Source organism: Arachis stenosperma, chromosome 5 (assembly GCF_014773155.1).
Source record: "Arachis stenosperma cultivar V10309 chromosome 5, arast.V10309.gnm1.PFL2, whole genome shotgun sequence".
NCBI classification, from domain to species: domain Eukaryota; kingdom Viridiplantae; phylum Streptophyta; class Magnoliopsida; order Fabales; family Fabaceae; genus Arachis; species Arachis stenosperma.
In genome coordinates this window covers 140,399,152-140,410,596 of record NC_080381.1, presented here as the reverse complement: position 1 = coordinate 140,410,596, position 11,445 = coordinate 140,399,152, and the positions used below count along the sequence as shown (strand labels likewise).

Genomic DNA, 11,445 nt, shown 5'->3' with positions numbered 1-11,445 from the left:
CAGGATAAGTATTAGGACAAATTTAAATTGTAAGTTACTTAGGTGAAAATGTTTTAGTTTATTATAAGAAGATACGAAAAAGAAGGAAGATGAATTTATAGTGTACAATAATATAAACTTGTAAAGTTTTTGTGAAGATAGATATAAAATATAAAATTTAATATAATTAATATTTAATTTAAAAATATAAAATTTAATAAATTTTAAATATTTAAAATTTATTATAAAAAATAAGATAGACAAAAGTTAAAGACGAAATAAAGAATATTATATAATTAGCCATAAATAAATGATATGTTAATTGTATTAAATAATATGATAATTATATTTAAATAAATTTTGTATTTGAGAATACAATATGAATCAATTGCAATACACTTTAAATCCAAGGAACAAAGTTCGCTAGCGGATTTAAAGTAAATAATATAAGAGCATCTTAATACATGCATTATTGTACAATCATCATTTTTAATTAAAAGCTAATATATAGTTTTAACTTTTACAATGAAAATGAAGAAGAAAAAGGATAATTATTTTTGTCATGACTGTTTTTTTTTTTGGGCCATTTTGTCATGTGTTTTTGAGTTGGTAGAAATGTAACACTGGCCCATGTAGTATGCCTTGGGCCGGAGAGGGGATTTCGGACTAATTTTCTTAGCCATAAAGATTCTTAATAAAATATTAAATTTAATTGTTCACCTAAAAGTATATATTAAGTTTAATTTACCAAAAAAATATTAAGTCTATTAGACTTGACAAAAATAATCTACATATCTAATTAAATATCTTTTATAACAAACTTGAGTTATGATAGGGTAGTTACTGGTTAGTTTATTTAAGTGTTGAAAATTTATTAAAAATCATATATATATATATATATATATATATATATATATATTAAAATGTAAAATATATTTTAAAATTAATTAAACAACGTATTTATATATAAATATATAGTGATTAATTTAATGACCGAATTTTTATACACATAGCATTATTTTTTACTTCATTTATATATATGTAGAGACATCAAAGTCAATAATTACAAACACATATTATTTTTTATTAAAATTATGAAAGCTTAACACAAACATAGACATATTCACACCAAAAGAGAAACCCACATAAAAATGTTCCTAATCAACGAAATGTTTAAGGTATAGTTTCTAACGGAGGCTGCTATAAATATATATAACCCTCTTTTATTTTTCTTTGATCTCTCTCTTCTTCTTCTCTTACTATTTTTTATTATTTTCTTTAACCAAAGAGATGATGATGCTTCTTTCCATGACTCTCCTCATACTCTTTCTTTGCCTCTTTCTTCTCATGGTGCTCATGAAAGGCAAATCCTCCCGCACCGACGGCAGCTGCCGCCGCTATCTCCTCCTCTATCCTGTGTTTGTGGGCATGCTCCGGATCTTTCTTTGCCTTATGCTTCTCATGCTACACATAGAAATTAATTGGTCAATATTTAAATTAAATATATATTTTTTAAAGTTACGGTGGAGACTCAAATTCGTGACTTCTAAATAAGTACGAAAAGACTATGTCATTTGAACTATAATTTTGCTTAAATTAAATTAAATAATCTTGTTTTGATAATTTTTTTAAAAATTTATTTTGATAATTAATTTCTGATAAACAATCATACATGTCAAAGAAGGAATTAAATTAAGATAGAATATATAATATATGTTAACAAACTTCATATATGTGCGGTGATTAGCTAAATGAAAGGGAGGAGATAACAAATTATTAACCAACTAACTAACATATTTTTATATATTTAATTTTTTTTTTGTTATTTATACGTGTTATTTAATTTATTTTTAATATATATTTTATATTAACGACTAATTTTAGTGGCGTACCATTTTTATAATATTTTTTAATTTTTACATAAAAAATTTTATATTTGACTATCTATTTGTAAGGTGACTAATTTTTCAGGATTTATAGAATAAAAAAAATATTTTAAACTAAAATTTCAAATAAAAAATTTGTTGGGAATAATTGATTGATTTTTATTATAGTCAAAATATATAATTACTTGAGATCAGAACATTTTACTGTGAAAACATGTCAAATATATTGAATAAACAAGATACTAATTTAATATTTTTGGAGCACCTAAATTTGAAATTTAATGAAAAATGAAGTGTTACGATGAAATTAATAACAATGCTTTTTGAGATAAAATTATGGAATTAAAATAAAAGTTACCAAAGCATAAGCACCAGCAGCTATAGCTCCCATTTCACCAAGTTGTTCAAGGTGCTTGTGGTGCTTTTCTTCCTTTCTGTAATCAAATCCGACCCCGGCGGCATCCACTAGCTGTTCATCCTCCTTGTGGTGGTGGAAGAGATGGTGGTGGTGGTGGTGGTGTTCAGCCATGATATATATGTTATTGTTCTTAAGGGTGAAGTAAGGGAATGACGATAACAATATTCTATTGTTTTATTGAGATGGTTTTTTATGTGGGAGATTAATTAATAAGCTATTTATATAAGTGTTAAGCAATTTAGCTCACGCGGTTTAATAATTCTCGTCAATGCACATATTAATATTCTATTAATAATAATGTGCATAAATATCAAAAAGCAAAAAAATAATGTGCATATTAATTTTTTTTTTATTATGTGAGTCAAGACATACTAATTATTAGTAAAGAAACTAACTAATAATAATGTCTTTTCTTAAGTAATAAGTTATGTACGAAAATTACATATTTAACCTAACATACAAAAAAGTCTTCTTATATAATAAAATTGATACATTTTATTCTATATTTTAATTTATATATGACTAGCTAGCACATATGACGAACTTTGTATTCATTCGAATATTTTGTTCATGGTTTGGACGATTATTTTTCTTACTTTCGTTTCTTTAAAGTAATAAAATTGTTTTGACTCTATTATTAATGGAAGGAACCATATTGAAATAGTTTTGTTCAGCCAGAATTTACTCGGGGAAGGAATATATAATTGACTTTTACACACTTTATCCTCAGAAGAAGGAAAATTAAAAGAATATATTTGAAAAGGAAAATTCGTACACACTAATTAACTAACCTAGTTGTTGATTTGTATTTGCCGACCTAAAATGATAGATTAATTTTGAGGAGAAACTTTGTTAATTTATGGGGTTCCAAAAGAATTATTTTCTTTCTATTTATATCCTCATTAGTTAATTAGTTTTATTCAAATTCAATTTTCATACAATGATTGATAAATAAATGTGTTTGCTGTGGTACTTAAAAGTTGGTTTTTTAATTGTAAAAAATAGTTAAAACAATTAATATTTAAAATTTGTTAAAAAAAAATAGGATAGAAGAAAGTTAGGCACTAAGTAAAAGATATCATGCAATTATCTATAAATAAATAATATGTTAGTTATATTAAATAAGATGATAATTATATTTAAATAAATTTTGTATTTGACAATACAAAAGAAAAACTACGTGAGATCAATTGCACTACTTATGGGTGTTTATGGGTCGGATGAAATCAGATTTAAAATGATTAGATTCGACTCAAAATATATACCAAATTTATTTATTAGACCCGAATCCGACTTTAGATCCGATGAAACCTATATATTTTTGGGCCACAATTATATCGAGTAAAAATTGGGTAAAAATCGGACTGTTAACATTACCTTCTTATAAGCTAGCATGTGAAAATATCCAAATTTCTAAGACTCCAACCATTATTTGATATCGTAAATTTCACTTAGAAAAATATAGTAAGAACCAATCATTCTCTAAAATTAAAACATAACCACAATCAATACTAATATTGTCTAATAATACCAAATATTTAAATCAATACGAATAACACAATATTATGCATTAGTCTAAAGTTTTATGCATTTTAAATATAAAATATTAACTTATAGTCTTATAATGACTAATAACACAAAATATTATGGTTTACAATACTTAAATTTTACATAAGAATAGCCATCATCCATCACTAATAACACAAAATATTAATTGTGTATGACGACCAGGCTACCAGACCGAATTTGAATGACCGAGCTATGGTCTGGATCTGACTAAAAATAATGATCAGGTCTATTTCTAAAACCCTTATCCAAACCTAGACCCAATATAAAATCACACCAAATTAACCTCTAAAAAATTCGAAACCAGACCAAATTTTCGAATCGAACCGGACCATTAACATCCCTATAGCACTACTCCACTTTAAATCCAAGGAACAAAAGTTCGCTAGCGGATTTAAAGTAAATAATGTAAGAGCATCTTATACATACATTATTGTACAATCATCATTCTTAATGAAAAGCTAATTTATAGTTTTACAATGAAAATGACGAAGAAAAAGGGAAATTTTTTTGTAATGAGTGTGGTCTTTTGGGCCATTTTGTCATGTGTTTTTGAGTTTGTAAAAATGTAACACTGGCCCGTATAGTGTGCCTTGGGCCGGAGAGGGGATTTTGTGACTAATTTTCTAAATTAGCCATAAAGATTTTTAATAAAATATTAAATTTAATTGTTCACCCAAAGAAAAATATATATATTAAATTTAATTTACCAAAAAAATATTAAGTCTATTAGACTTGACAAAAATAATCTACATATCTAATTAAATCTCTTTATAATAAACTTGAGTTATGATAGGGTAGTTACTGGTTAGTTCATTTAAGTGTTGAAAATTTAAAATTTGTTTAGTGTATGTAATAATTCACTTGAGTTTAACTAGCAAATCAACTTATTACTCCCATAAACGATAAATCCAATTATCATTGGAAAAATTTTGGTTAATAAAGATATAAGTACATATGTTGATTTCCTGAGGTAGATTTGTCCAATAATTCATGGAAGTTGGAACTCATATTTGTGTTCTTTTGCTCAAATTTTTTATTCTTCAGTTAGAGCCCACATTACCATGAGTGGCGATCCTGGATTCCTGGTAAATAGTAATATAATATAGGAAAGTTATCAGGTGTACCGGGAATATCGATGTCTCAGTTGTTTTAAACATTGATTTTAATTAATATATATTATATATATTTTTTATAATTCAGATCAACAATTAAAATAACTGGAACACTAGTATTTTCGATATATCTAAACTCTTCCTATAATATATACATTCTTCTTTCCAATTGAGGTATATATATTTTAGGATAATTTTAGTTGATCTAGTGATTAATTTATTAATATATTTAAATAAGTATTGAAGATTTAAATCTTGTCTTGTATATATAACAATTTATTTATCAGTAATAAATTTTTAAATAAAATTTAAATTTACAATAAATTAATTCTTGATTTACTAAATTAAAAGATACCATAAAAAAAATTCTTGTTAAATTGAACTCTTGTTTTATTTTCTTTCTCTTTGTTATTCCTCAAGAAAATATAAACTCAAATTTGGAAGTGTTTTATATCCGAATGTATAAAAAACTATGCTACCAAAATAATTATCTATATTAAATATATATTAAATAATAATTTAATTATATATAAATATATAATAATTAATTTTTTACACACATAGTATTATTTTTGACTTCATGTTATATGTAGAGACATTAAAGTCAATAATTACAAACACATATCATTACTATTTTTATTAAAATTATGAAAGCTTAAGACAAACACAAACATATTCACACCAAAACAAAAACCCACATAAACCCTCTTTTATTTTTCTTCTCCCTCTCACTTTCTTCTTCTTTTATTTTTTAACCAAAGAGATGATGCTTCTTTCCATGAGTCTCCTCATACTCTTCGTTCCTTTGCCTCTTTCTTCTCATGGTGCTCATGGAAGGCAAATCCTCCGGCACCAACGGCAGCGGCGGCCGCTACCTCCTCCTCTATCTTGTGCTTGTGAGCATGCTCCGGATCTTTCTTTGCCTTATGCTTCTCATGCTACACATAGAAATTAAATGATCCAAATTTTTAAATTAATTAAATAATCTTATTTCGATAATTTTTTTTGAAAAAAAAGTTGCATTTCTTTTATAATTAATTTCTCATAAACAATAATAAATGTCAAAGTACGAATTAAATTAAAATAATAAAAAACTTTAAACCAAAATTTTCAAAAAAAAATTATTGTTGGGAATAATTTGAGTATTTACTAATGATTCTTATTAGTGACGTCACGTTGGTTAAAAATTAAAATTATGATTGGTTTTCATCATAGTGAATATATATAATTACTTTAGATAAGAACACTTATTATACTGTGAAAAAATGTCAAATATTGAGTAAACAAGATATTAGTTTCATATTTTTGGAGCACCTAAATTTGAAATTTAATGAAAAAATAAAATATTACGCTGAAATTAATAAAAATGAATTTTCACATAAAATTATGGAATTAAAACAAAAGTTACCAAGGCATAAGCACCAGCAGCTACAGCTCCCATTTCACCAAGTTGTTCAAGGTGCTTGTGGTGCTTTTCTTCCTTCTTGTAATCAACCTCGGTGCCGGTGGCATCCATGGTCTGTTCATCCTCCTTCTGATGGTGGAAGAGGTGGTGGTGGTGGTGCTGTTCAGCCATAATAATATATGTTGTTGATCTTAAAGGTGAAGGGAATAATAACAAGTGTTCTATGTTTTATTGAGATGGTTTAATAATGTGGGAGATTAAGCTATTTATAAGCGAATAAAAAAATTTAGGTCACGCGGTTCAATAATTATGGTCAATGCATATTAATGTTCTAATAATAATAATGATAATAACAACAATAATAATAATAATAATGTACATATTAATTTTTTTTGTTATTACGTGAGTGAATGCATATTAATCTATTGTATATTATTAATCGAAAATATTTCGTAATTAAAAATAATTGATTAAAAGTAATTAAAATTTATTTTATTTAGTTTTTTTTTAATATTATCGATTATTGATATAGAGTTTTTTCAATTAATATGCATAACTGATGTAACATATTTTTAAAAATATTTTTTTGATTATTTTATTTTTTAATATATTAACCTTTTTTTGTCAAATATTATCTTAAATTTATGTTGAATTAGAATATTTTATAAAAGATATTTAAAAGGATGCAATCTTTCTTAATTAAAAAATAATAAATTTATGTACTTATTAATAAAATATAACTAACGTCTTGGAATGGACTAAAATAAAAGAATGAATTGATGAAATAGGTAAAAAAAAATTAATTTTTTTAAAAAAATTAAAGATAATACATTTAAATATTAAATAAATTTTTATTGTGTTTATTTTTAAATTTTTAAATTTTTAATATTTCACTAATTTTTTTAGGTTTTTCAATATTATTGTGTTTAATGAATAATAATGCATCATGTTAGTTATGCCCATGTTTGGATTGTCTTTTCTTAGGTAATACGTTATGTATGAAAATTATATTTATGTATTAAAAGTAACATACAAAAATGTCTTCGTGTATAATAAAATATCAATATAATTAATGTGCTATATATACATACATCATACATGTATACCTCTCTCTATATATAACAATACCATTTTATACTATATTTTAATTTATATATAAATAGCTAGTACAATTACTTTGTATTCATTAGATTTTTTATAGTTTGGACTATTTTTTTTTTATTTGCGAAATTTTTTTAAACTTTGTGGATCGTATTAGCTATTATATATTATATGATACTATTAGTATATTAAATATTTCTAATACTCGAATACAAATATAATGATTATAAATTAATTATATATTTCTGACATTTCAAAAAGAAAATGCGAGTGCATACAATGATTTCCCATCCATATTATCCTTGGTAGTTATAAAGACATTTTTTGGTAGATAGTTACAAAGACCTTCTATTTAAAGTAATAAAATTATATTATATTATTCAATGGAAGCAGCTACATTGAAATAGTTTTGTTCAGCCAGAATTCACCTGGGGAAGGAATATATAATTGACTTTTTACACACGCTTTATACTAAAAAAAAGGAAGATTAAAAGAATATGTTTGAAAAATTCGTTCACATCTACTAATAATCTAGTTTTGGATATGTATCTGCCGACCAAGAATTATAGATTAATTAGGAGAAACTTCCTTAGTTTCTGGGGTTCTAAAAGAATCATTTTCTTTCAATTTATATCCTTATTTGTTAATTATTTTTATTCAAATTCAATTTTCATATACAATTATTGTTCTACACAATGGGTGATCATGGGTAGCGCCCATTACCCATCCGAACCAAATCAGACTAATTAAATTAATTTTGAAATTAACGAATAATCGGTCTAATTCGAACCAAATCAATAATTATTTTTAGTGATTGGTTCGGATATCGGTTCTAAAATTGTGAAATTCGAACCAATCCGTATACTTGATCATATATTAATTAAATAAAAATATATATATTTTTATTACATTTTTGTATTTAACTTCTAATATGTTTAGATTTTAATATATTTAGTGTTTAATATGTTTGAATTTTAACGTATTTAATTTTAATGTATTTAGTGTTTAACATGTTTGAATTATTTCTATTACACTTGCTAAATTTTTATTTTTAAGATAAAAATTTAATTTTTTTTATGAATTTCAAAGTCATTGAGTACTCAATTATTCGAATCGAACCAATTCATTCTTAATCGTTTTGGTTTGATTCGAGTACATATACAAAAAAACACAAATTTAAACAAAACCAAACCAAATCAATTATATTTTAATTGATTCGATTCTAATTTTACTTTGAACCCAAACCAAATCGACTCATGCTCACTCCAGCTACACATGTCATATCACCGAAACTGTCAATTAAATACTGCTCAATGATACACTATTCACTAGACATTAAATAAATAATATTTTATCTAATAATTAATAAATATATAAATAATACATATGTTAATTATATTAAATATAGATCATAATTATATTTAAATACATTTTGTGTTTGACAAAACAAAAGCAAAGAGCAATCATCAATTGCACTCCACTTCAAATCCAAGGAACAACGTAAATAATGTAAGAGCATCTTAAACTCAAAGCTAATATATAGTTTTGCAATGAAAATAATGAGTTTGAATTTTTTAAATTTTAAATTTTTATTTTAGAGGATAAAATATGATCTTTTATTTTTGAATAGTTTATCTTTTATTTTTTTTATCTTACTTATAAAATATAAATTGTAAAAAATCACATTTTACTTTTTTAAAATAAAATTTAAAATTTAAAGGATCCAAATTTAAAAATAACGAAAAAGAAAATAGTAGTTCGGCTTTGGTAGTGCTTTATATTTTTGGGGACTGGGATTTTTCTAGTTTTTGAGTTTGTATAAATTTTCTTAATCATAAAGACTCTTAATAAATAAAAATTTAGTTTATTGAGCTTGACAAAAACACTAATGCACATGTTTAAAAAAATATTAAGCATGTTTTAGCATCTTAAGAACTAATTCAAATGGCATATTAATTAGTATGTCTTTATTAATAAAGTGTTTTAGGAGAAAGAATATTTTTAAAAAATTTGAAGGTGAAATTATTATTACAAATATAAAATTAAATACTACAAAATAGAACATTGTGATATTTATTAATAACAAGAGTATAGTAAAGTAAAATAGATTATTAAAAAAATTTATCGAAAAAACTTTGATGAAATAGATTATTGAGACGTATTTAGTCTTGAGCTTTGCATTTACACAATAGAAAAATATATATACATATACATTCCTTCTACTTCTTTTTATTAAAACCTCTTTTAATATATAAATGGATAGATATATTTTATAGACTAAACAAATAGAGATAATAATAAAAGAAGGAAGAAAAAGACAAATGTGTTGCGCTATGGATGCATTGAAGCAACCCTTTTTGTTGAGGTTCCCACGCACAAGATACTCAAAATCCATGGAACTATAAGATAACCGTAGCAATTATACATTGGCCACGAAAGAATATTTGTGGCTAATCGGGGGGTTGCATTTTTAATTTGCCACGATTTTAGCGTTATTAGCCACAATTTTAAACATCGTGGAGACCTTCAAAGAGCCACAATTTGTATATCATTGTCCACGCATAATGTCGTGGCTAAATAAAAATAATTAAATAAAAAATATAATTCTACTACACTTCATCCGTAGTTAATTTGTGCAGGCCGGATTTTTCAGCCAACTCACTATCTTTTTCACATACAATTCAGGACTAATTTGTACTAATTTGCTCTAATTGAATAATTTTATTAAATTAAAATTATATTTATATATATTACATTAATAACAAAAATCAAACTTTTTAAATATATAATATCTAACAATTTTTCCATAAAAAATACTAATAATAATAATAATAATAATAATAATAATAATAATAATAATAGTCTAAACTTATATATAATAAGAAATAAAAAAATTTTAACATAAATAAAATAAATTCTAATCCTTTCTAGATTAAATATATTTAAAATTTCAACTATTACTTATTAAATATATCAATTAAATGTCTAACATATCACTGGATAAACTAGGTACTTTATCACTGTATTTTGATAACAAAAATTTGTACAGAGTTGTCATATCCATAGCTTTTTCTCTAAAGTTTCATCCAGTTTCTCTAAATTTATCACACATCATACATTTTCAACACCAAAGACCTTTCCAATTTACAGCGTTGCTCTACGAGCCATTACACCCAGAAATTGTATCAATAAATTTACGTCATTATCTCGATTTTGTCCATGCCCATCAAGTTCCATAATGTCTTTTTCATCCATTTTTAAATGCCAAACTTGCATTGTCGTCCTTTTGCCCGTTGTAATTTCTCCCATAGAAGTGTCTGCAATGAATATAAAATTGAATAAAAAAATAAACTAAATATTAGAATTCAAAAAATCACGTAAAAAATATTGAAATTTCATATACCTTTGACATTCTGCAAATTCTTCATTGTTGTTGATATTCTGTGTTATCGTAGTTCTGTTAAAAGGGTCTCTTCTGAATTATTATGTTTTTGCTTCACGAAAAAATCTACTAAAAAAACTAACAAATAACAAAGAAAAAATCGGTATTTTGAGTTTGGAGGATACCCTGTCATATGATAGGGTTCATATAGTGTGGTTAAAGAGAGTGCTTTTAAGGTGCTGCAGAAAGTAGGAGTTAAAAGACAACATGAATGATTGGAAGTTATATTAAAATTTGTCCGTGATTATTTTAACTTTCCACCAAAAACTACTTCAGAAGTTAAGCGCATATTAAAATTTTAAATTTTAAAAATTCAGCTTGACCAATGTTGTTTAAATTGTCTTTTAATTTTCTTTAATTTTAAGAATATTTCTTTCATCCTACTATTTATTATCTACTAAATATACCTTAAATTATTTTATTTTTAATACAATAGTTATTTATTTATTTTTTAATGATCAAATATAATAAAAAATTTAAATTTAAATTTTGATTTTGTAATATTTTTATTTTTAATTTTTATTACAATAACA

General features: G+C 24.4%; 2 protein-coding genes across 2 annotated transcripts; both read right to left on the bottom strand.

Annotated features, from left to right (window-relative positions):
• Positions 1-1,039: 1,039 nt before the first annotated feature.
• Positions 1,040-2,487, bottom strand: LOC130979129 (abscisic stress-ripening protein 2-like). The gene is made up of 2 exons (XM_057902490.1): positions 2,224-2,487; positions 1,040-1,443 (listed from the first exon to the last, which is right to left on the bottom strand). The coding sequence occupies exons 1-2, from the start codon at positions 2,392-2,394 to the stop codon at positions 1,258-1,260; spliced, it is 357 nt and encodes a 118-aa protein (XP_057758473.1). The 5' UTR covers positions 2,395-2,487; the 3' UTR covers positions 1,040-1,257.
• A 3,038-nt stretch (positions 2,488-5,525) lies between these two features.
• LOC130979130 (abscisic stress-ripening protein 1-like) lies at positions 5,526-6,590 on the bottom strand. Its single transcript, XM_057902491.1, is given in 3 exon segments — positions 5,526-5,766; positions 5,768-5,902; positions 6,373-6,590. Coding segments are annotated over 3 exon segments (354 nt in total). The 5' UTR covers positions 6,541-6,590; the 3' UTR covers positions 5,526-5,715.
• Between the last annotated feature and the right edge of the window lie 4,855 nt (positions 6,591-11,445).